We start from the raw sequence: 27,424 nt of genomic DNA on the forward strand, positions 1-27,424 counted from the left end.
GCTACATCCCTAATCCATTCCCCCGCCAAATGAATCCACACCCGGGACCCCACCCCCCTGTGCATGACTGCAGGGTTTGCTTCCTCTATAGTTAAGATACTGGTACTTGCATCAAAATGTGCTTCTTGCTCTTCTGTATAGTTGTGCCTCCGCATCACTCAGTCCTTCGTGTCTTAGAATCGGAAATTACTGCATCTATGGAACCCTGGAGCTACTGACACCTCCAGACCAGGCAGTAGCTCAGTAGCTCCAGTTTTCCTTCAGTGACCTGCAGTTGAGATGTGCTGAAAGAATAGGGAGCACATACCTCACATGCCAAACCCAAAATGACGCCAACAAACACCAAAAATGACGTCCCTACTGACAGACTATTTATTGAGCTGGTATGGTTATTCTGGAGTGATCACAGAATATGATCCAAGTAGGGTTGCCACCTTTTAGTTCGACCCTACTGGCCAGTGGCTAAATTGGTGGGTATGGGCCAGAGAGGTGCAGGGTAGGGATGTAGCGAACTGTTCGCCGGCGAACTTGTTCGCGCGAACTTCGACCGTTCGCGTCCTCCGAATGTTCGCGAACGTTGCGCGACGTTCGCATTTTGAGTTCGCGTTCGATTCGAATACAAATCGTTCGACCATTCGACCATTCGAATTCCTTCGACCGCTAAAAATCGAACGATTTCCATTCGTTCGAACGATTGTAAGCATTCGATCGAATGAAAAGCATTCGATTGAATGCTTCGATCGTTCGATTCGAATGAAAATCGTTCGATCGAATGATTAAAATCCTTCGATCGTTCGAATCGAACGATTTTAGCGGGTGTTCGAAGTTCGCGAACTGTTCGCGAACGTTCGCATTTTTTGCCGGTGTTCGCGAACGGCGTTCGCGAACACCAAATCGGCAGTTCGCTACATCCCTAGTGCAGGGTTGTGATGTTTCGGGGGTGTGACTGTGCTGTTTTGGGGGCGTAGGTGTGACATTTTGGGGGCAGGGTCAGGAAGTTTTGATGCGGGTTTGGCCAGGAAGGGACTGCAGTACTTGGATTAGGTGAGTAGGGGAGCTGAGAGGGGTGGACCAGGGGCAGATCTGAGGTGGGCCAGGGGCGGAACAATAGGGATTACAGATTTACTGGCTAATACATTGGCGGTGTATTTGTAATACCGGCCCCGGCCTTGGCTGGTGTTCTACCGGCTAGGCCAGTGAAATACCGGCCAGGTGGCAATCCCTTTTGAATTCAGTATTCAGTAAAGGAACAGTACTGCCAAAACAAAATTTCTTGCTGATTCAGAACTCAGGACACACTCTGGTGCTTTTCAGGCAACAGCAGTGCTGCTCTGTTTGTGTCTGTGTTTCATTCAGTATAAATATCTCAGAAGACACATTAATTAGTTATGTTCACTGTATTGCTTTGCAGTGTAGAGCCCTGGGTTCAGTTTCAGCAAGAAAACTGCAAGGGGATTGTATGTTCTTCCCCCTGTCTGTGTGGGTTTCCTCTCACACACCGAAAACATAGTAAGTTTAATTGGCTCCTGATATAAAAGACCATAGTGTGTTTGAATGTGATAGGGACCATTGGTTGCAAGCTCCTCTGGGGCAAGGACTGATGAAAATGATGTACAGGTATAGGATTTATTATACAGAAAGCTCGGGACCTGGGGCTTTCCATAATTTGGATCTAATGAAAAATAATGTAAACATTAATTATGTTAAGGATTAATTATGTCATAGTTTGGATCAAATACAAGTTACGCTTTTTTTATTATTATAGAGAAACAGGAAATCATTTTTAAAAATTTGGTTTATTTGATAATGGAGTCTATAGGAGATGGTCTTTCCGTAATTTGGAGCTTTCAGGATAATGGGTTTCCGGATAATGGATCCCATACCTGTATAATGTAAGATTTGCGAAATAAATTAGTGCTATATAAATAAAGCATAATATTATATTGTTGCCTTGGAAAAAGGAAAGCGAACCTAGATGCAACCAAGCCAAAAAATTTTAAAATATTATGAAATAAAATCCGTTATTCTGAGATATATAAAAGTGGTTGGGGTTAGTGCTGACAGCACGCAACAAAATATATGAAAGCAAAGAGAGAAATCCCATAATGACTTGTTGTTGTTGAATGAAACAATTGTGTGTGTGTTTGGATGGTTGAAGTTATTCCCATGTAGGACGTTTCTAGCTTTTCCTTTGGGGAATTCATAGCATCCTGTTTTCTTTGTTACAGCTGGAGCAGGTATCTCTTGTCTTCTGATGCTTCCAGCACTATGAAATTCCATCTGCTGGACAGGTCTCCTTCATCCTGTTTCTCTATTCATTCTGTGTCATCTCTGGGACTGATCTGGAGTGATGTTTGCCATCTCATAATTGCTTTGGGAAATTCAGTCCTCTAAATAAATGAATTAAAATGTAATAGTGCACTATAGTTATTCAGTAAAGAAACAGAAGAAACAACTCTAAGTAAAATCAATGTTTCCTTATGTAACGAGGCCTTTGTTGCAAAATGTAACAAACTGCACTTTTATTTTTTTACGAAGCAAGTTTCAGCTCCTGAACTGCTAATGGAGCAAAAATTTTAAAAAGAAAATGGAGATTTTTTTTGGCAGAAAGATTCAGTTTTACTGCATTACCATATTTTTGTGTTTGGTCACAAACAATGTACACTACACCAACCAATAATTTCATTTGATTTACAATTTTATAAATGTATGAAATTGAAAATATTTATGGTGAATTTTAAACGAATGTATGGCCCTTACAGCCCACAATGTCAACGTGCTGCTACTTCTCCACCAGCTGTCTGTAGGCCACTTATTTACTCGCATTTGTACAGCAGTGCCCCCTCAAGTATAGAAATAATTACAGCTTTAGGGTGAGTTATATTCTGGTGTTGGTCAACTTTTTTGTCGACACTTCACTAGTTGGCATCAGCGTCGGGGCCCATAGGGGCAGCTATCTAAGGGCCCCACACACACCAACCAGGCCCCCGGCCCCATTCAGGTCCTCCTCAGGCCAACACCGAAATCCCCTCTTCCCCCCCATTCATGGTTCATTTTTCATTTGTTGCTGCAATCAGGGGAGGCTGGGGGGGGGGATGTTGGTGCTGTAAGTATCAGGCAGGTCCAGGACAGCAGGGCCCACTGGGCTTTTTCTCTGTGTCCTGCCAACCCAGTCCAATCCTGGTTGGCATGTATATTTAGATACACTAGGCCAGATGAGACAGATACATTTGCGGCCTTTCACTGTATCCCAAAAAGTAACACATAGGATAAGGCAGTGACTATGAATGGCGTAATGTGAAAACCACTATGTAAAACCAGTATGTAAATAAAGAATATAAATTACAGACTGGCGTGTGCATAACCCTGCATCAAAGTCTTAGGCACAAGAATGATTTTGGTGTTTTTGAGCACATGAGACAACGAGACTGCTCCAACTTGCTCCTAAAAGTATAATGTACCTGAGATTTAAAGAGAACACGTATAGGTGCAGAGTAAGAGCAGCAGAGTGCCACCTTTCGACTCTTCAGTATTCTTTGGGAAGTGAACGCAGTATTGGTGCATGCGCAGTTGGAGCAGTCTTCCAGTTAGTAGCAACTATGTATGCGACAAAAATGCAGAAAATTGCAGAAGAGAAGAAAGAAGACCCGAAGAATACTGAAGAGCCGGAAGATGCCACCCATGAGCTCCTCTGCGCTTACTCTGCACCTATATGTGAGTAATGAATTAGGGGTACTTTCAGGGGTAATCACCTATGCTATGGGAAGCAGGGAGGGTTTAGTTCTCTTTAAGGAGTCGTTTTTAGCTAGTGTCTCTTTTTAGCTTTGTAATTGCTGATATATACACACAGATGTGAATTTCATAGTTCTACTTGCGCCCAACTGAAGTATAAATAACTATTTGACGAAATAACTGCAATTTGCTATGGAGATTTTTATTTCATCTCATAAAATGCTTTTCCCCCTTTTAGAAAAATAACAATGATTTTATAGTAGACATTTACAGCTCCCACTGTGCAATTACTATAAATATACTGTATTTATGATCGTGAACAGGAAAATACAGTTGTTACAAAAACGCAGCTGTCCATATTTCTCATTGGTGTTTATACACCGCAGCCAATCATTGGTCTTAATATTGTGAACAATATTTGTATTGTATTCAAAGCTGAGTGCAAACACCACAAACAGCAATTCATTTTCTGTGAACAAACTCTCTTTTGTGCTAGGCGCTATCCATTTACAGATAAATATTACTTCCATAAGGCTACCTACCTACTAAAGAGAACTAAGGTATTTCATATAATCCATGTATATCAGGATCTACCTTCTTAACAAAATATATAAACATCGCTAAAGTTAAGTGAGAATACAGACTAGGAAGATGCTGGTTGGGACCTTATAGGTGACAAAGACTTCCACCCTTGCCTTAAAGGGATAGTGACACATAACATAATTGAATTCTTCATCAAAATATGTCTATATGTCCTTTAGACCATTTTCCTCAATGTCACCTCTTTCTATGTAAATTGGACATAGGTGCAGACTCTGACACGTTCTTATAGTCCCTTGGGGCTTGTCAATCAGAGCTGCAAGGCCAGAAGTTAAATGCTTGAATGACAGGAAGAATCAGCAGTTAAATGGTGTTGTCGGCTTATACTACATGGCCACACAGGGTCAGGGTTTTCAGCCTCCTTATCACATTGTTGATGATTCCTTTCCTGTTCAGGTATGTGACTCTTCAATAACAATCCTCCGCTCCTCCACCGCACAGCAAAACTCCTCTTCTGCACCGCTCTGTGCTGCTCATTTTTTAATGGTGCTTTTAACTTATTACTTACTTGATTATGCGTGGCCCTTGCCTGCCTGCCTTCCCTGCACAAACAGAGTGATCTGTGCCAGGACTGCTTGCAAGATTAAATTTTAACCCCCAGAGCTGGAGTAGATTGTTAGTGCAGGAAAAGTCATGCAGGCAGAAAAGGGAAATGCATATATATAACTTAGTAAGAGGGAATGAGTTAAAAGCACCATCTGAATTAAAACAAACCTGAGGAGGCTTTTATTTTTTGCAGGAGTGCGTGTGAGATAAGAGAGGCTGAAAGCAGTAGTACTCGCCCCCTACAGGAAGTAGTATCCTTCTCCATATGAGGAAGTGGAGTGTTTTTTAAAACAAAGAACAAAACTAGAGGTGTCACTATCACTTTAAATGGATACTGTCATGGGGGAAAAAAAATTTAAAAAATGAATCAGTTAATAGTGCTGCTCCAGAATTCTGCACTGAAATCCATTTCTCAAAAGAGCAAACAGATTTTTTTATATTCAATTTTGAAATCTGACATGGGGCTAGACATATTGTCAATTTCCCAGCCGCCCCAAGTCATGTGACTTGTGCTCTGGTAAACTTCAATCACTCTTTACTGCCATACTGCAAGTTGGAGTGATATCACCCCCCCTCCCTTTCCCACCCAGCAGCCAAATAAAAGAACAATGGGAAAGTAACCAGATAACAGCTCCCTAACACAAGATAACAGCTGCCTGGTAGATCTAAGAACAACACTCAATAGTAAAAACCCATGTCCCACTGAGACACATTCAGTTACATTGAGAAGGAAAAACAGCAGCCTGCCACAAAGCATTTCTCTCCTAAAGTGCAGGCACAAGTCACATGACCAGGGGCAGCTGGGAAATTGACAAAATGTCTAGCCCCATGTCAGATTTCAAAATTGAATATATTTGATATTTTGAGAAATGGATTTCAGTGCAGAATTCTGCTGGAGTAGCACTATTAACTGATGTGTTTTGAAAAAAAATGTGTTTTTAAATTACATCAATCCCAAAATGGTAAATGTAATACATTTCTGCTAGCAATAAGCACACAAAAGTTTAATTTATTGTTGTCTCTTTGCCTCAGCTAATAAAGAAAGTCATACAGATAGGAGATACATCCTGCCTTCTTCCTATCATGGATATCTTTAAAGAAGAAGACCGCAAACTGATGCAGAACCACTGCCACGCCAAAGCACTTTCAATTTTACAAAGCCAGCAAGGGGATTCATACATCAAGGAGGCAATCGCCTACCTCTCATTTGCTATCATTGCATCAGGTAAAGCCTTTACTATTTCTGTATAAATTACGGAAAGAAAACTACTTTATAAGGCAGCATTCAGTTCTCTTTTTCTAATCGTATACAAACCTGTGATTTGGAAGTTCAGTGTTCAAAGATAACATATACTACAACAACTGGTTGTTTGCTGGTTAAAGTCAAGAAGATGATATAAGTGATATAATATAAGATCAAGAAGATGATATAAGTGATATAATATAATATCAAGAAGATGATATAAGTGATATAATATAAGATCAAGAAGATGATATAAGATGATATCAGTGGCTATGGAAGAAGACACTGGACACAAGTGCTAGAACATTAAGGGGTGCAAAATCTCACGTCTCAATGCCAATTTTAAAAGCACTTATATTCAGTGTTTTTCTGCGATTTTCACTACAGCCCAGGTTAAAAATACAGCTTAAGGTGGGCAGTGCAGCTCTGGTGGACATAAGGGGCCCTTGTGTTTAAAGGAGAAGGAAAGTCATTTTTATACTTGGGGCAGCCAAAAGTTAGGCACCCCCAGTGATTGTATTTACTTACCTGACACCCGGGCCGGTGCTTTGTCTCAGAATATCACTCTCATACTAAAATTTAATTTAAAGGTGAACAACCCCTTTAATTATGTGCCTAGTTACTGATATTATCTGAAAGATCTTTATTTTACTAATCTAGAATGTGTTTTGAGAAGAGGGAACTTTGCATCATATAACCCAGGATATAATCAGCCGAATTGAAGTTTGCTGTTAACACCATTTTTTAACGGTAGAATTCTTTGCATGATATTGTACAATGCTTTCATTAAACAAAAAGCAGCAACAACACAACCTTTGCTTTTTGGGTAAGTATCCCTTTAAAAAAGATTCGCCGACACATCTGAATACCAAGCTATGTAACGTCATGTTAAATTTTAACCTAAATAGCAGGGAAGTATGTAATTCCAAGGGAGCATTTGTCACTAAAAGTTGTAGTTCTGTTCCCCTGATGGTGTTTGATAAAACTATGATAAAATAGTCTCTAGGATTCACAAATAATTATCTTGACAGCTCAATTATCTCAATTATCTTGAGACGCACAGTATTTCCCCATTTCATGCAGGTGGCCTAGAAAGTATGCTGCAATGTTACTGGGTCTGTTTGACATTTCTTTAAAAGCACATTTTATTTTTATGGGCTTCATTGACATTAAGCAAAATAATCAGTGATCCCAATCAAGTGTAATTGTTTTTTTTTTCCTCTTAGGAGGCCATGCCAAAGATTCACTGCTTGCCAGAGCCAGGTGCTACGGGCAGCTGGGGCAGAAAAAAACAGCAATTTTTGATTTTAATGCGATCCTTAAGGACGAACCTTACAATGCAGAGGCCCTTAGTGGAAAAGGATTCATGCATTTGACTCTTAACCAACAGAAGGTATTTTTTTATTCCTTATCCTTAGTGCTACCATAATGTTGAAAATGTATTTTTGAATTAGTGTGATGTGACTGTAAGGGATACAAGTGTACCAACCTACCAATGGGTTGCAAACTGCCAAGAACTTTAAAGTTTTTATGGTTTCTTTAGTTCATTCCAACCCCTGTGCAAAGGTATGTAAAGAGCTGGGTTGCCTAGTGCACCTCACCAGCTCCCAAGCCTGCGCTTCTTTGCTTTAACATCACACGTGTGCACACTCCTTTGCATGCTGACATCACACATGTGTGCACTCCTTTGCATGCTGACATCACACTGGGGCGCCAGAGAGAGCTCACACGATGTTCAAGAGGGCCCGGACTAGGGATAAGAGAATGGAAGAGGTACGCGTCCGTTGCCCCTTCACCTTTGCACCCTAGGCACATGCCTCTTCTACCTACCCCTAGTTCCAGCCCTGGTATTTAATTCCTGAACCAGAGAAATGAACAAGGTCCAGCAATGGTATTAAACTGCAATTCTCTTAATTTGAGGCAAGTTACACTACCGATGGGCTGGTGTTGGTTACTGTATCAGTAGCGGACTTTGCACCTTTTTTTTACATTAACTCATCTTTACATTTTCACCTTCATCTTAATTAGTGGTGATAAGCTGTGGCAGACACCCACATTTTCTTCACTCAGGGCAGTGATCTGTAGGAGTTAAAAACAATCCCATGCCCATACTAAACAAGTATGTTCAATGGGAACCCCCATTTAATAGAACTTTCTCACGCAAACTTCTGATGCAGAAACATGGGCACCAGCTCCAGCAGGCAACCAGTGAAGGCATGAATCATTGTCCTGAATCACGAGTCCTTTCATTGTGTTCAGAACCTGTTACTCTCTTTGTGTATAAAATAAAAAGCATGGGTTCTACAACTATTTACATTTAATGCCCAATTTCACAGGTTTTTGAATTTTTTTAACATCATAATAAAGTAAGTTTGGTTGAAAAAGACACATGTCCATCAAGTTCAACCTTTATGTCTATTCAACCTGCCTAATTGCTAGTTGATCCAGAGGAAGGCAAAAAAAAGCATCTGAAGACTCTCCAATTTGCCAAAATCCTTCCTGACTCCAAGACGGCAATCGGACCAGTCCCTGGATCAACTTGTACTATGAGCTATCTTCCATAACCCTGTATTCCCTAACCCTGTTATTTAAAAAAAAAAAGGATATCAGAGGCTTCAAAATGAAAAAAAGTGTTGTTGTCACTGTAACTGGATTTGTCCATCTATGTCACAAAGCAATCAAAGTTCCCTCTCAACAGACTCAGTAAGATGCTTTTATTTCATGCTTAAATAGTTGATAGAGAAGCCCATTTATATGCTCAGACAACTTAACAGAAGTAGGATAAAAGCAAACGGAAATTACTAAGCCCTTATTTGTAAGTATTTTTGACTTCTTATTGGAACAAGAACTCCTAATGGAGTGTACAAGCGATTCTTCATCTTGTTAGCTCTTGGAAGAGCTCACTCATCCATTTATGTGTCCTAATGGCAGCTTTGATATTTCTTTTATGTAGGGCTAATATATGTTGTTTAAAAGCCCATTTTTCATAAAACAGAAAACAAAGATTAGAAATATTTAATTATGGAAGAGCATTTTGCTCTGTTCAAACTCTAGTCGACCCCTGTTTCAACTGCTAACTGGGATAGTGGATTATTTCAAAATCCTATAAACATTCTGTGACTTCTATCTGCTCCCACTGAGATTACATTGGATCTTGTAAATCTCAGAATTATCAATAAGTATCCCCTGAATTGAACATAATCACCAATATTTATTCATTCAAGGTTTTTTTGTCAATTTCAGTTAAATGTGGTCATTTTTCCCAATCACTAGCATACTTATGAAAAAGACAAAAAATCTATATTCAGAAAAACTCAATTGTGTCTATACGTGGACACAATCTGCAATGAAAATTCTATTGTTCATTGGGTTTTCTATTCTAATTATCATATCAAGTTGAAAATACACAGCCCTTGACTTTAATAGAAGCTCTTCATCTTTGAGCTGTTAAGTTTTTCATTTGAATATTCTGATTATTTTCAATGAACAAATCTTGAAAACTCTAGTTCGAAAAACTTGAATGCATAAAAAAATTACATTTATTTTCCTGAATTTTAATACATTTTAATAAATTTGTCTCCAAATTTGTGTGCATTTGTCTCCGGTATTAATATCAATGCATCACATTTACTTAACACACAAATATTTTTCCAGAAGGATCCAGTTGAGTTTGTTGAGTTGTCAGTTTTTGTATGTTGCTATATGAATACCTGTGTCCTTAAGAACAAAACAAAAATTATCTTCTCTTTAAGTGGTAATTTGAATTGCAGCCCGATAACATTGAGACACGCAAAGAAATAAACAGCATCCAGAGAAAGAAAAACCCAATTAGAGATGTTTAGTCTAGAATATTTTCGTCAAAACAACTTGATGAGGAAGAAAATACAATTAGAGATGTTTATTCTAGAACATCTTCAGTAATAAGTATTCATTAAGGTGCATCATTCAGGACAAAAGTTACTAGCGACAATTTAATGATAGCCTAATGATTGTCTTTTTATGGGTACATAGAAATAGGCTAAAACATTGTCACTGCTGGAAATAAATTCATTTTATCTATCCGGTTGCCTCAGAATGCTTGAAATTGTTTAGAAATAATACAACTAGGGATTTATTATATTCCGTATATTATGGAAAAGCTGAAAACATTTTTAAATTCTTTAGTCTAATTACATTTGCAGTTTTAAGAAAGAACATTTTAGTATGTATTTTCTCTACTCTAGCTATTTAGTTGATACCAAATAAATATATATACTTTAATAATTTGTTTTCTTATTTACAATGGCATCATCTGAACAATGCCACTGCTGTGTTGCTGCGCACCCTGAGATTATATTAAGGCTTAATGAAGCAAATACAAAAAGGCTATGACCTCAAGGTGTATAGAATTCTCAGCTGTGCATGTTATTTTGCTGAAATTAATGATCAAGTTATTTAGGGCCAGATCTAGGTGAAATGCCATCTACAGTGCATAGAACTGTTCAAGCCCTGTTGGGAACTCTTGCAAACATTCAATTGCAAATGTTGCATGAAAAGCATAATTGGTGACTCTAGTCCAGTGATCCCCAACCAGTCGCTCGTGAGCAACATGATGTTGCTTCCAGTGGCCTCAAAGCAGGTGCTTACTTTTGAATTCCAGGCTTGGAGGCAAGTTTTGGTTTCATAAAAAACAGGTGCACCAAACAGAGCCTCAATTTAGGTTGAGAATCCACATAGGGGCTACCAAATGGCCAATCACAGCACTTATTTGGCACCCCAAGAATATTTTTCATGCTAGCTTTGCTCCCCAACTCCTTCTACTTACTTCTGAATGTTGCTCACGGGTTCAAAAGTTTGGGGATCCCTGCTCTAGTCGGTATGTGATAAGTTTGTGAGTTCTCTTTTTCTTTTACTTTCTCAAGAAAGAACCTTGAGCAATGGCATGTTGGGCACTTTGATCATGGTTACTTGCAATATCAATAAAATCACCCACCATTTGCTGTGAGCTGCTTCACTTGGTATCATGGGAATCACACTGGTAATTTTGGAATGTTATAATTTGAGAGCATTTCATGTTGCCTAGGACCTACCATTAATATCATATGAAATGCCTGATTGGTGGCTCTGGTCAGTAAGTGAAAGGTTTGTGAGTTGTCTATTTATTTTACTTTCCATCTCGAGATAGAATCTTGCCACCTACAATTACTTGTAACAACAATAAAACCACCCACTACTTGCTGTGGGCTGCTTCCTTTGGTATCATGGGAATCATGAGAGCATCACATGTTGCCTAGGATCCCCCAGTTTGTCTCCAGCACTCCACTAATCTCAATAAGAAGCAACCTGAAGCACATAGCAGACATTTTAAATGAGTATCCAACAATGAGTGTAATAACAAATAACCAATGTGATATTAATGTAAGGGCATATGTTATGGTTTTTATAAAACAGTACAGTCACAGAGAAATATACAAGAATTTAATTTCATAAATGCAGAAAAAGTCATGTCTAAGTTGACCAAAATTAGATTGAAAGAAATAAGACTAGTAGTGTAGTAATAAGTGAATCTGTCCCATTTGCTTCTCAGAAAAATCCATAAAACTCTAAAAAAAATTGCGAAACGCATTGGTCAATGGGCATCAAAATAATTTTGACACGAGCGATGATTTAAAAGTGCAACTCTTTTGTCCAAATGCATTGAAGTCAAAGGACGTCAAAATCACAATTGTGATGGGCAACAAGTGATGGGTGACAATTTTTTTTGTTGCAGCTACATTTTCCACAGCAAATTTTCACAGCAGTTTTGAAATACACAGCGAATGCATGCCTGGCGAATAAATTCGCTCATCACTACTGTAGTCTTGTTGTGAAGGTGGTTCCTCCAATGGCTTTCTCTTATAAACACAGAGCAGTGACTTTACGCAGGAACACATTTACATGTAGATTAAACTAGATTGTACTGTAATTGTGTCCTTGACACCAAGGAATGCAACATCATCCATTACCCATAAAATGACCTATTCTTGATAAGGCAAACCAGTACATGAATGAATGGTACCACGCCAAAGCATTTTGTTAAAAAAAATACCAAGCAGACATTTGAGCCATTTACTACTAGGAAATAAGCTGACAAATCACCATGAAACTTTACTTACCAGAATTAACAATAGCTCATTAACTGTTATTTTTGCTATGGTCTGTTCTCTCAGAGGTTAATTAAATGTAGGATATTAATGACCAGAACAAAATGTCCCTATGGCACGCTAATTTTCTTTTTTTGTTGTTGCTCTTTAATATCCCAAAGGAAGCAGTGCATGACATATGCTTGGCAATCAAAGCAGATGCAAGTTATGCTATCCGGGAGATCCATTCTCTGAAGCCAGAAGCACAACTCATAATCACTGAATGGGTGTACAACCACTGCAGGACATTGCTGGCAGAACTTCTAACTGCCAATAATAATTTTCAAAGTGATCCAACTTTCAATGAACTGGAGGTGCTTGCAGAAGCTCTTATTAAAACTGACAACAAGGCAGCACATTTTCATATATTGTATACAGACATTCTTATTGCAAAAGGTATGGCTCTTCATTTATATAAATATGTTATATGGGTTCTAAGACTTTTCAGCTGTGAAATTAAGTACATATATATTGTAGATGTGTGCTTATAGTTAAAAAAAAACCATTAAAGAACTATTAGATATTAGAGGTGATTATGAGGAATTGAAAGTGCTAAAAACAGATACAAGCTGCCCAATATGTGGGTGCCTACAGGTTCATGTAATTAAGCTCCAAAATTGAGATCAAGGGCCTGTGTTTCCCCAGGACTCTGTGCTGTGTGAAATCTGCAGTTCTGAATTCATGAATGGCTAACTGGCGGAGGCACACAGGCGTGCCATTTCCCACCCCTAACTTGCATGTCATATAGAATCTTCTGGTATTGGGTTAGTGCTAACTAGGGCTGCCACCTGGCCAGTATTTTACTGGCCTCGCTGGTAAATATGATGGTTGATCCCAATGTAATTAATAAGGAAAAAAGATAAATATATAAGAAGGCCGATATTTTTTTCCAGAAAAGGTGGCAACCCTAGTGCCAATAGACACAGGGGATTTTACTCCAGAATGGAGATGAAGGACCTGTGCTCTCCCAATGAATACAGCTCTGAATTAGGCTGTACTGTATTCACATGCAGAAAGCTGGGGAAGGCACAAAGGTGTGTGCCTTCCCTCCCCATAACTTGACAGTTTGTAATGTCCCACAGATTCCCTTTCACTATACCTAGAAAATGTGTGGGGTCCTCAAGAATGTCCAGAATTGCATCTTGCTTCACAGTGAAAAGCCACAGGAAGGGCCAAAACATGATCCAACATGTTGCGGGTATGAAAACTAGTCTATAGAAGAGGTTAGATTAGGTCATTGTTGGTATCTTTAGGTATTAGTGGCATGGAGACTGTGGAATTCAAGGCCACTTGAAATTATGGGCATTTTTCCAAACTCAATAAGCATACTACAAAAGTATTCAAACTATTTTTTATATTTATTCAGAGAAATATGATGAGGCTTTCAATTATCTACGAAAATCCTTCAACGGTAATGCAATTGATGAAACAGTCAGAGCAAGATACGGGGTTCTCCATGTCAAGTATCGAAACCTACTCGTGGCTGCTCAGGAGCTTTGTACATTAGCGGGCAAACAACCAGAAGAAGTGGAAATCCTGGTGAAATTTATGGATAAAAGGGAGAGGCAAAGCTTATTTCAGGTAATATAAAGCTGTGCGACATTTGTATTTCAGCCACGGGTAACATTTTATTTTTTGCTTGTCATTTCATAAATGTACAAGCAATTGCCGTTAGTAGCAAAGATATGTTTTTATGTATTAACAAAGTCCGTTGTAGAGCACGTTGCTGAATGTCTCCATATATAGAAGGTTTAGCAGTGGTATGCCCCAATATAGCAATGATTTCTAATGTTTGGAGTTTAACAGCCTTTGTTGGCAATACTACTATAAAACAACATTATTATAAAAGTCATAAATTCATAAATGAAAAAAAAATCTTTGTATAAATAAGAATCAAAATTTGCCAATGTGATATTTAGTAGTAACTTTTTCCCAGGCCAGAACTAGGGGAAGACAGAGTAAGCAGTTGCCTAATGCATGACTTTAGGTGGTTGCAATAGGTGAAAAAATTGCACTGCTATTACTGCTCCATGCTTCTGCATATAGGACAGAGGAGACTGGTGGTGGGAGCAGCAGTAGCAAATGATCCAGAGGGTAAGGGGGTGTGCATCTGGAAGCACAGTGGTGGCAGTGGTGAAGAACTAGATGGGGAATGAAGTGAGCTTTTGGTTGGCCAATGATTTGCGCACCTGAATCTCTCGGCCTGGAACTGACTTTTTTTTTTTTCAGTAAGATCTTTTTATTAAATAAACTGCTCATTGGCACAAACTTGCTGATTTGTTATTTTTCAGCCATCTTTAGGTAAGTGCAAATTTATCCACTGATCTCCAGTGTTTGGGTTACCTGACTGATCACCCCTCTGCAAGTCAGGCCATATTATGATTTTACTTTTAGGTACACTTGAATATTTTGTGATGTAAGAGCAATAGGTGACATGATGGTCATCTAGTAAGACCAAAAGTAACTAAACTGCCTAACCAAATATCTGTATGCATGGCCACTCTAAGTCCAGCTAAGTTGCAGAGTATTCCTAAACACTAAGAGCAATAATGTTAGAAGAAACATATGGCAACAAAGCATCAAGAATTGTCTCTAATCACTTACTGTAAGTCTAATGACTTGGGGCAGCTGGGAAATTAACAATATGTCTAGCCCCATGTCAGATTTCAAAATTGAATATAAAAAAATCTGTTTGCTCTTTTGAGAAATGGATTTCAGTGCAGAATTCTGCTGGAGCAGCACTATTAATTGATTAAAAAAAAATTCCCCATGACAGTATCCCATTAATAGGGTTTATGGCAAAAAAAACTTAAGCCCAAATCTTTGATTCCCCAGTCAGTTTCCTTTCCTTTATATTTCCTCGGTTCCATTCTGCTCATGTCATGTTTCTGCTGCATGGACATATGTCAAAGATAGCCCTACTATATGCATCTGGATACAGGTATTTCCATGGGTGCAGAGGATTAATATAATTAATTGGTTTGCGTTTGTTGTGACACAACAGATTTTCCCACAAAATCCCTCCAATTTCTTTAAAAGAAGCAAAGTATATGTAAATGTCATCATTGCTGGGAACCTCTGGGGAACTGAGAATAATCAGTTTACATGTGTAATAATGAAGTCTCTGCAAATACTGTATCTAAGATTTAGATTTGTTCATTAGCTTTATAGTTTTTCATCTTTTTTTCTTCTCTCACAAGCTAAATATGCGGTTAATTGCCTTGCAGTTTTTCTATTCAGTTCTCACAAGTCAGGAGTGAGTCCACATGAGAATTTTTATGAACGTCTATACACATGACTACTATGTGATCTATCATTTTGTCCTCCACTGAGTAATAAATGCATCTTCTTAAGGCTTTCCGGTTTTTGCTGATCACATGCATTACAAGCAGATAAACATATAAAATATTCTCACAGGAAGCCGTTATTATTCATCACATTTGTCTGCCTTTATTCTCACCTATTTTCCCAAACTTGTTCTGTATTGTGCAAAGTCCAAAAAGAGAATACATTGGTATTAGCTGGAAACAATTTATTCATAGATGGGGAAATGTAGTAGAAATCAAATCAGGCCTTCAGTATTTATTTTGACATAAAGTCCACATAAATTATATGCACCTTGGCCAGGTGGATAGTTGGAACTATTTCCCTGGCTTGTACATCACTAAAAGGAGCTTCACCTAATAGAAGGTCTATTTCATAAGGAGAGTCTTGTGGGACTTGCATATCCTAGCATCCATGGACATGATTTCCAAGGCAGCCACTTGGAATTTGCTACATATATTTCAAGGATTCTACAAACTAGATTTCTTGGGGTGATTTATCAACGTTCGGATTTGAAGTTTTGACATACTGTACAGGTAATTTTAATTTTTTGGGACAAAAAAACTCGCAAATTCGAATTATACTTGAATGTTTGGTACTAATTAAGCACAAAAAAATTGAATGTAAAATTTCAGCATCTAAAAGCTTGTGAGGTCGTGTAGAAGTCAATGGGAGTTGTCCCAGGCAGAATTCAAGCTATTTTTTTAATTAGAGACTTTCCAGGTTTTTTTTTCTTTTGAGATTGTAAACCCACAAATTCAAGTTTTTCACGATTGTATTCAATTGAGGTTTTTAAATTCAGACTTTTTAATAGATAGACATTTGAGGTTTTTTTTTAAATTGTGAGTTTGTTTGAAGTAGAAAGAAACTCTAAAACTTCACAAATTAGATTTTTGATAAATAAGCCCATTGGCACTTTTTTCTTCAGTTCTGTCCTTAGATACTTTTTGCAGACCCTCATCACAAATGACTTTGGGATATCCCCAGTTGTCCTGTACTTGACAGAGCCATATGGAGAAAGGGAAATATTCTTAGCAGACCTTACCCATAGGCTAAAATTGCACCTCGGTAGGTTTTAGATGGCGAAGTAGGGGGTCAAATTTTTTTTTAAAGAGACAGTACTTCGACTATCGAATGGTCGAACAGTCGAACGATTTTTAGTTTGAATCATTCGAAGTCGTAGTCGAAGGTCGAAGTAGCCAATTCGATGGTCGAAGTAGCCAAAAAAATACTTCGAAATTCAAAGTATTTTTTATTCTATTCCTTCACTCGAGCTAAGTAAATGTGCCCCTAGCAGTCCAGAAAAAAAAAAGAAGTCTTTCCACTATTTCAGTGTATGATTTACATTAATAAAAACATAGTCTTCTAAGAAATGTATCTAGCCCTGCTTAAACTTAAATAGCTTTTAATAAAATGTAACTTAGGCATTTTTTTAAATTCAGAATGGAACAGATGAAAAGTATATTTTATTTTATTTGCATACAGTATTCTGAATCAAGATTCAAAAATATTCATTTGGGTTGAGCATGGCGTTTGCCCTTTTTTAACACAGACTTTTATAGTTTTCATTCATGTTCATATTTGGCAAATTTAAATGATAATATAAATGTCATTCTTCTGTGCATCTGGACTTGTGTGCAGATTTGTTACCAATAACTGTATTGAATGCATTTCTTTCATAAAGGCGTTTTATATAAAGAAATGATATAGCCTTTACATTTTTTAAATACTTTTTCCTTATTTCACATATCATATCATATGGGTAAAGTAAGGTTTGCTACTGAAAAATGTCTATTATTTCCCATAATACTGTAAAGCTTTTATCTTACATGATTTGGCATATATTATTCCCTCTAGCGCAGCTCCCTGCTACCCATAAACTCATTTAAAGAATAAGTCACATGTTTCTAAGATTGGGAATATACATGTGAGAATTTTGCAGTCCAGTCTGTGAAAATATGTGAAAATACAATTGTGTGAAACAGGAAAAAAATGTAGAACACAAAACATTTGATCCCTTGACATTTTCATAAGTTACAGACAGAGCATTGTGTTAACGAGCCTGCAAATAGTTTTGAGATCATTTGGCTTCCAACGGCTGCAAGGTTCAAGATCTCTTTAAAGATTTAAGGAAAGGGTATTTGTTAGTTTTCATTTAACATTCTATTTTGGATAATAGTTATCTGAACCAATTAAATTTGTCAGTTCTTAAAATGACTTTAAAATACTTGCTTTTGTATGCAAGTATTATTAAAGGTGCCCAGGCATGGGCAAATGTTAGAGGGCTTATTTGCGACCACATGCACATTTGCATTTGGGAACATTTCTCCACAGTTCCTTTACACATAAAACTCCATTGATTGAAAGGTACTTGCATAAAAATTCACTCTTTGCACTTCTATATATTTGCACCTGCAGTCACTGCCTTTCTGTTCTATATCGAGAGCTGCTATGATTACTGGCGCAAAGGAACCCTGGAACTACCTCCTGAGCAGGTGGTAGCTTAAAGGAGAAGGAAATTCCATGGGCGCAAAAACCCTCCCCCCTCCCGTGTATTGCCCCTCCTCCCCCCTGGCCTACCTGTCCCCCCGGGCAAATGCCCCTAACTTGTTACTCACCCCTCTGCGCAGGTCCTGTCCACGGAGTTCACAGGCGCCATCTTCTCCCGAGCGGTCTTCTTCCTGCTTTGACCGGCGTTTTTGGCGCATGCGCAATAGGAGCATTTACCGGTACGGATCTACTGCGCATGCACCAAAAGTCACAAAGTTTTGCAATTTCACTTCGTGACATTCAGGGCATGCGCAGTAGATCCATACCGGTCAGGCCTGGATTTGTGGAAAGGCCATCTAGGCCCTGGCCTCGGGCGGCAGGATTTTAGGGGAGGTGGCATGCTGCCCAACCACACCCACATTGGTTCAAAAACACTGGGGATGCGCTGGAGATACAATCATTTTTTAAATTTCCCATGCGCCATTCCCCATTGCTCCAGTCCAGATGAAAATCTGCATGAATAAAGGGGAGGGGACAGGGGCGACAAATGGTAGTGGGCCTAGGGGCGTCCACAATGTAAATCCGGCCCTGGTACCGGTAAATGCTCCTACTGCGCTAGATGCCGATTAATCCAGGAAGAACACCGCTTGTGAGAAGATGGCGCCTGTGAACTCCGTGGACAGGAGCTGTGCAGAGAGGTGAGTAACAAGTTAGGGGCATTTGCCCGGGGGGACAGGTAGGCCAGGGGGGAGGAGGGAGGGGGGGTCAACACAGGGGAGGGGGAGGGATTTTTGCGCCCAGGGGGTTTACTTCTCCTTTAAGGGTTCTCTCAGCTCCCTGTTTTGCATTTAAATATAGGATGTATTTGCACGGTGAACACTGAAAATGATGCCTACTGATAATTTTAAATAGATGGGGTTTTTTTCCCTAAATACGTGGCTAGCTTCAGTTATATGGGCAGATTCACTAACCAGCGAAAATTCGGCTTCGCGGCCATCGCTACGCTTCACCAGGCGAAAATTCACGTAGACAACGATAATTTAATAAAATGCGAAGTTGCGTTCAGGGCAATCAAAGCAAAGATGCTCTAGCGTTCAATTATGCCTAGTGCAACTTCGTTAGAGGTCTTCGCTCAGGCTAATTTGCATATGGCGGGCTAAATTGTATCGTTGAATGGGCGTATTTCTTACAGCAAATACATTACATTACACAAGTCTAGGGAACCTTAATAAAAAAAGAGTTGTTATAATGCCCTACACATGAACCCACTTAATAGTTTATGTTCCGTATGTTAGGAAATGTATGGGGGAACCTGAACTTTTGCAGGCTATCACTCTGAAAAAAGGATAAGACGCCAGCGTTTTTTGGGACTTTTTTGGGGAGATTTTTCCCACTAAAAATTGAGGAAGATCTATGCACTCCAATGCACTTCGCCTGGTCTGAGCTGGCAAAGGCAGCTCAAAGAAATGAAACATGACTATGCAAAATGAATTCCATTGCTAGCTACACCTATGCTTACAGCAGACACTGGACAAAAGAAGAGTGATTATATGTAAACACTAATGTTCAGTAAAATCCGCATCTTAGTGAATTTGCAGACTAACATCCATTTGCCAGAGTGAAAATTCGCCTGGCGATAGAGTGCGAATGAGCGCTCGCGTCTGTCTCTAGCAAAGTTACACCTGCGCCCATTAGTAAATTAGTAAATTAGTAAAAAAAAGTGCCTAAAAACGGTAACGCTGGCAAATCGTCGCCTGCGTTAGTCACTGCGCCCTTTAGTAAATCTGCCCCATAGTATGGATAATACACACAATTACACCAATCTACCAATTATTTGCTAATGTAGGTATGTATTTTCCAGAAACCTGTTGTCCAGAAAGCTCTTAATACAGACAATATTTGTACAGTGTACTTGTGGGATCTGAGTTAACATACATTCACATTGCTGACAAAACAATCCTATTTCTTTTTGTTTGTTTGTTTTAGCAGACTGAAAGTATGATGATTTAAATTATGGAAAGATCCATTAGCCAAAACACCTAGGGGCACATTTACTAAGCTCAATTGAAGGATTCGAATGAAAAAAACGTCGAATTTCAAAGTATTTTTTTGGGTACTTCGACCATCGAAGGATTTAAATTCGAGGGTAGAATTCGAGGGTTTATTAACCCTCGATATTCGACCCTTGATAAATGTGCCCCCTAAGGTACCAATCATTTTTGATAATAGATCCCATACCCAATGTTCACTGTGTGAGCTTGAGGCCTGCACACAACAAATTGTGCTGCACAACCAAAAATTGACATTAAAACCCCAAATTTTGTATTTATTCAGCCCTGAGCACACAGCTTGTAAAATGGGCACACAAGTTTTAAATGTCTGTACAAAGGATTTTTTTTTTTACTCACATAACCACGAAGGGAACATTCTTACTGAAAAAGTTGTTATGTTTGCTCCCAAAGATTACGACACCTTCAAGCACTTCTTAAAAGTGGGCAATTACATTGCGAATTTTTATTCTTATTTGCAGGCGCATTTCAGGGGCTGCTGCCGACTGAGTCCGCCCCCCCCCACATGATCCGCGCTTCTAACTTGTAGCGTCGGAGCGGTTCGAGGAGGGGCTTCATCACTAGTGCGCTCGCTGCACTAGAAGAGACAAATTGCCTTTTTAAAAAATGAAAATTCGGCTCTTAAAGTTACCAGCGGCGGTTTTTTGCCAACATTCTCACCTTGCCTCATGGCTGGAGCGTCCCTGCTTATTTGTGCAAATTGTTTTGCTCTTTGCAACTTTTATTACATTCCCCCATTTGTGGTTTATTTGTTTACTAGGTCAATATGCGATACAGATCTGTTTTAATCCAATGTTTGGTCAACAATTGTATAACTCTGGGGAACAGTGGAATGCTTTTTTTTCCCAGAAATTCCATATTTTCTTATTTTTTTCCTGTCTCATTTGGCTAGCTACCATATTACACAGCTGTCAACAATATCCTTAAAATATAATTATTTGTTTATTAAATTTAAACAAATATTGCTACTTTTCTAGATATTCTGTAAGTACTGTACTGTACTAAATTCTGAATGCAAATATCCAGAATTTTTTTTATAAAATCGGACTTTTAAAAAAATCACAAATTTTTCTGAATTTACTATACCCTGAGGATGGAAAAGTCTGAATCTGAAAATCCAGCATCTCAGACCTGTCGAGGTTGCATATAAGTCAATGGGAGAAGTCCCAATGATTTTTTTGATGTGCGCCGGGTTTTGTGCTATACCGTGAAGTTTTCAGAGTTTTCAGGTGACTAATGGGTGACTGTCACTACTACTTTTAGTATATAACTTTCATGACTGCTGTCATGGCCAGAAAATCATCTGGTTTGTTCTTTTACTACTTTATTTAATCTGAATGGTTAGTAGCTGATTGGAAGATTGGGAGGTCCGATCATTCAACGTTTATTTTACTCAGCTTTTTACACCTTTTTTCAGCAAATTAAATTGTACAGCATAATAATTATGCCCCCTAGATATGACAATCATCTCATATGAAAATGGCAAGATTATGATTATAATCATATAATTAAAAGTCCTGGTTCAACATGTATGCATTTACAAGATTGAATTACTAATAAACGTGGCACCAGAAACCAGTGTGTTGATAAATCCCCCTTTTTTATGCATCTATTTTAGGTCCAATTTATCAATGCTTGAAATGAAAATTTTGTTAAATTACAAAGTAAAAAAAATCACATTTCTCCTGCACATTTTTTCAAGCCGAGAGTGAAGTCAATGGGAGCTGCGCTGATCTTATTGGACCGCTTTTAATCATTTTGGACTTTTAGAGGTTTTCTGATTTTTTCTTCACTAGAAATTGTCTGAGGTATTTAGAAGTTTTCAACATATTTGTTTTTTTTAACAAATTTTTTTATTTGCACTTTTTATAATCGGATCTTTTAATAAATTCAGTGACAATCGTGGGTTTTAGAATCTGTGAGTTTAGTTGTGGTTTCAAAAAACTGTAAATAAACCTCCATGTGGCAAATTTATCAAAGTGTGAAATTAGGGCTCAGCGCAGAAAAACACCCTCTTTCTACTCATTCCTATGGGATTTTTTTTTCATAGGAATGAATAAAAAGTGAGTGAGTTTTTCTGTAGTGAGCTCTAATTTCACACTTTGATAAAGCTGCCCATAAGCATATTGTCGACAGTTGTGTAATATTTTTGGTAGCCAATGGGCACATCACTGTGTGCTTCAATTGAAATTTTTGCTGTCTTCCATTTATTCAAGAATTCTCAAGAGCCATCAAGGACTTCTCAAGAAGCTTAAACGATTAAAGCATTGCAAGAAAAACTTTCTCAGGCATCTTCAACATTTCAGAACATTTATGTGATAAATATGAAAAAGTGTTGTTCCAGCAGAATTTTGCTCTGAAATCCATTATTTATCAGAGCACAAGTCACATGACTGGGGGTACCTGGGAAACTTAGAAATATGTCTAGCCACATGTCTGATTTCAAAAAATCTGTTTGCTCTTTTGAAAAATGGATTTCTGCTGGAGCAGCACTATTAACTGATGCATTTGGAAAAAAACATGTTTTTCCATGACAGTATCCCTTTAATGAGAATGTTTTTAAAAAAAAAAAAAAAGCTTCCCAAGCATCTAGATATTGTTTAAGTATATTTGCAATATCATCTGCATAATTGGGAGTTCTTGTACTTACTAGAAGTGTGCCAGTCTCCAATTTCTTTTCATTCAGATGCAATCAAGGTGCAATCAATGTATGCTGCTATTTACAATTTTAGGTATATTTTGAGATCAGGAGCATCAATACTTATCAACACAGCACTGCTCTTGATTTATTTTACATTTTAGCAGACAGACATAAATTTAAATGTGATTTGTGTCTTTGAGTACAAACTCATTTCACATGCATTCTTATGCATGGCTGAAAGGTGTTGGACCATCACACACAGATTCAAAAAAAACATGAGGAACCTTGTAATATACAGAGTCAAATTGGATACACAATGTTTAAAGAGGGTGTTCTTTTGTCACATCCATGACATGTTGGGGAATATTAATCAAGGGTCGAATTTCGAATTGGAACAACTTTAAAAATTCAAAAAGTCCAACCGAAATTAAGTTGAAATTTGTTTTGGTCGAATAGGCCCGTTTTTGATCGAATACTTCCGAATTCCATCCGAATTCCATATTCAAATTCGATTCAAAGTTTTTCCCAAAAAAGGTTTTAGATGGTGAATGGTCAAAGTGGAATTTTTAAAGAGACATGATAAATTTCGATATTTGTATTTTTACATTTTTTTCAAATTCTAATCGAATTTGGACTATTCCCTAGTCGAAGCACACAAAAAATTGCTCCAAAATTCACCTCGACCTTTGATTAATCTGCCCCCTTGTGTATCCAGTCTGGCAATATGGTGCAGATTTATTAAGGTTTGAATTTATTAAGGTTTAGAATTTTCGAGTTGGATTTTTGGTCAAAACTCACAAATTCGAGTTGGGAAAAATTCAAACTCAAATTCGAATTCAAGATTTATCATACCTTGACCCTGGGAACAACTCAAATTCAATAGATACCATCTAAAACCTGCCGAGTTCATGTAGAAGTCCAGTGACCCATTTGAAGATATTACTAGCCTTCCTGACAAGTTTTTTTTAGAGAAAAAAACCCAAATTAAGTTCCTTTGAATTTGATTCAAGTTTTTGGGTTAGTAATATTCGTTACATTTTTAGACGCTCGAGTTTTTCAAGTAAAAATACTATTCTAGTTTTGAGGTCATTCTAGGTCATTCAAGTTCATTTGAGGTAAAAAAAAACAAAAACTGTCACTCAACCTTTGATAAATATGCCCCTATAAGTCACAGTGGAAGATCCCTACAGTATGTTGGCATTGCAAACATAAGTAATATTGAGCACTAGACCAGACGTTGGGAGAGGTATAGAGCCTATGAAGATCAATTAAGTCATGGTGGTGGGTGCGTGTACTATAAGCAGGTTTAAAGTCATTGATGTATTTGCACATTAAATCAGTGTTTCCAAAATGCGAGAATTCTTTTAAATTTGCTGGGGACAGACTGGACACTAGTGATGAACAAAACATTGAAATTCGGTGAAACGCATTGAAGTCAATGTGGGTTTTTTAACACGCGACAATTTTTACGTGCGCAACAATTTTTGTCTCTCCAAATGTATTAAAGTCAATGGGTGTTTTTTCTTATGCCGACTTTTTTTGTCCTGATGCATTAAGGTCAATGTGTGTTTTCTCTTATGGTGTCTTTTTATCTCCTAATGCATTAAATGTGGGCATTTTTTTATAGGGAAGGTGCCACAGTTTCGTGAAAAAATCGTACATGGCAAAATTCTGAATTTTGCTGTGAATCCATGGCTGGCGAATAAATTTGCTCATCACTACTGAACACCTTTCTCTTCTTACTTGCCAGTTGGTAATGCTTCTGTGCTTAGGGTTAGAGGTGCACAGGGAATTAGGTTGCTCAACATGACCATGCTTAATGTACTGTAGCTAGTTATGGGTACTAGTAAGCTACAATGGGGCTTTGAACCAATTTTCGAGATGGACAGGGAACCCCAGTGGGAAGAATCAAGGCCTCAACTTCAAATTGATATTGTGTGATTAGTTCTTAACGGTAACTACAGGTTCAGATCTCCAATGCAATTTGTTTTTTAATTGGGTCATTTTGTTAATGTTAGTATAAGTACAAAAAGTATAAGATTAAAATTAGGCTTTACCTGTAACCCATTACCATCACAAACTGGTATCTATGTACATTTTTCTTTAAATACTGACCTCCCAGTCTTTAATTAGTGGACGTCAATCATCAATGGTTTCAACATTCATCACGTAATATATTATTAGAGTAGGAGTTGGATTTTTGCCATTGTATATTCCTCCTATCTCACATTCATCTCATGGTTTCCATTTTGTCCTGCCAAAATATTCTCTAAACAGAACAGACCTAAAATCTAGAAATGTAAACACTTACGTAACTAACAGATTACTGGTCTTTAAATGGTAATTACACAATTTCTAATAACCCAGTGCAACCAATTGGCAAGAGGCATTTGCTGGTCACCTGTTTCAAAGCAAACCGCTGATATGTTGCTAGGGGATACTAGACCTGGTACAAACTTTGCTGCTTTTATGACATGAATCCCACAACAAATTCTTTGAATTTAATCACATTTGTGAAGTGTTTGTATCCTGTTTAGTTTGTTGCTCATCATGGCATAATGTTAGCAATAAATATCTTCAGGAGTGGAGTGTTATTTCTCTAAGTGTAGCCATCGCAGCCCATCTGCCGCTTCTATTTAAAGTCTTCAATTATTTCGGAGAGTTTCTTGCCATCATTGACCTGTGTCAGCTGTGTATGAATCATAGAACGCATGCTTACTGGACCAGGCCTGACTTTCACACCCATTCCCTGGAGTTCAATGAATGAGATTATTTACAAATCCCCTGTGGAATGTCTATAATCCAGATGTGGTAAACTGAACTCATGCTTCCTCTATTACAAAACAGACCACATGGAAAAAAATCATTTTGAGAAATTTAGTGAGTCACTAAATACATTTTACTGAGTATGTAAAACAAACCTGTGCAATGAAATGAATGATTACTTTGTATGTCAACCCTTGAGTATGATTTCAACAGGCCAAATGCCCATTAAAATCGGAATCCACAGACACTGCTTTGCCTTGGGTCAGACTGGGCCATGGGGAGGAGCCAGCAGTGGTTAAGAGGGTGGGTGGCAGGGGCCCCACAGGAGGTGTGGGGGCCCCGGTTTAGAAGCCCCGGTGGGCCTCTCACACTCCAATCCGACCCTGTATATAACACACACAACTCAAGTGAAAAGCAGTGTCTGTGGATTCAGATCTCTTGCATATTTTTGCAAAAGTCTTTTAATGGGCACTTGACCTGTTGTACTGTATATATAATGTGTATGTAGGTACAATATATAAAATACACAATAAATACAATAAATATACACAGTACACAGAGCTCATATAAGGACACAGAGCTGTAAGTTCTAAATTCTTTTTTTCAGTTCATTCAAGGTCAACATCTCTGTTCTGTGGCAAATACAACTTCCTAAACTGTAACAAGCAACTCCTTTATGGGCTGAAAAGTGCTTTTGTTGTGCCATTGACTAGGCACTTGCAGGCTTGATATGTTATTCTTTTCCTTGATTTGAACTGGATAAATACCATATTGGGGGCAGATTTACTGTTGTTCATTTTTCCCAAGCAATGATTGGTACTGCTGAAAATAAAGAATCAATATAGATTTAGTAATCATTTTCAATGTTTTTTTCTCAAGAGAAAAGACACAGAAAATATCTTGCTGATTCTGACAAACAAGTGTGATGCAAATGTAAAGCTATAGTAAAATGGAGTTGCCCACTACTCCAGTGACTATATCACTATATAACCTTTATGTGGCTCTTAATCATCACATGTGGGCCCTCAAATAGGTTGGAGGCAGGGTATAGTAGAGCTATATTTCTCAAGTGCAGAATATTTCAATATAATAGGCAGCAGTGGTTTTTGAACTTGAACAGCAAATGCTTTAGTTGCTGAGTCCACATAGGATTATTGAATAGCTATACAGGAGAACAGGATACACGTGTTAGGCATATACTTGCAGATACTGCTCAGCTAGTCAGTATATATCACCGTAGGGTAGAGTCACTTAAATATTAAATATTTTCCCCCCAGCAAAGGTGCAGGCTAATAGAACACGCACTCCGGTTGGGGATAACAGTAGGATTTTGTTTTAAATTGTCCCCCATTACATTCGCACGTGTGAGCGGTCATGTTGTGCAACACGTGTGCACATAATGAGGGTCTGACATCACGCACATGCACATAATGAACAAGTTGCGGCATTCGCTCATTATGCACACAAGGAAGTGTCACCCCCAGCTTTCAGGATGCTATTCAAGTGGACCCTATGTGAACTACTCTAGTCCCTAGGTCTATTCACTGTACACTGCCCTACTCTGAGCAGTCGTGCACTTGGGATTCTAATTCTTCTAATTCTCATCGGTGGATCTTCACACTGCCCAGATAGCTAGCCCTACTTCTATCTACAACTCCTAAAGGGATCTATGACAGATTATACCCTAACACTTACTTGGTCTGATTAACCTAGGTTCCACTCTGGTCCCATCTGCTTGCTTAGGTGAGGACTACTGAAAATGGACCCAGAGCATGTGCGCTCCAGCATATATACACTATAGAACAGTGGCCAACTCTAGAACTACAATACTTTAACCCAGGAAGGGGAACTA

The 27,424-nt window shown here is 38.3% G+C and overlaps 1 protein-coding gene across 2 annotated transcripts in view; it reads left to right on the forward strand.

Moving 5' to 3' along the window:
- Positions 1-27,424, forward strand: part of ttc34.S (tetratricopeptide repeat domain 34 S homeolog) — a 51,942-nt gene that overhangs the window by 15,407 nt on the left and 9,111 nt on the right. For both annotated transcript variants that reach the window (XM_018228010.2, XM_018228008.2), the window contains 4 exons: positions 5,911-6,103; positions 7,348-7,514; positions 12,405-12,678; positions 13,649-13,863. In XM_018228010.2, the coding sequence (XP_018083499.1) occupies positions 5,911-6,103; positions 7,348-7,514; positions 12,405-12,678; positions 13,649-13,863 (849 nt within the window). The remainder of the gene's footprint in view (positions 1-5,910; positions 6,104-7,347; positions 7,515-12,404; positions 12,679-13,648; positions 13,864-27,424) is intronic.

Source organism: Xenopus laevis, chromosome 7S (genome assembly GCF_017654675.1).
Source record: "Xenopus laevis strain J_2021 chromosome 7S, Xenopus_laevis_v10.1, whole genome shotgun sequence".
In the NCBI taxonomy this organism is placed as follows: domain Eukaryota; kingdom Metazoa; phylum Chordata; class Amphibia; order Anura; family Pipidae; genus Xenopus; species Xenopus laevis.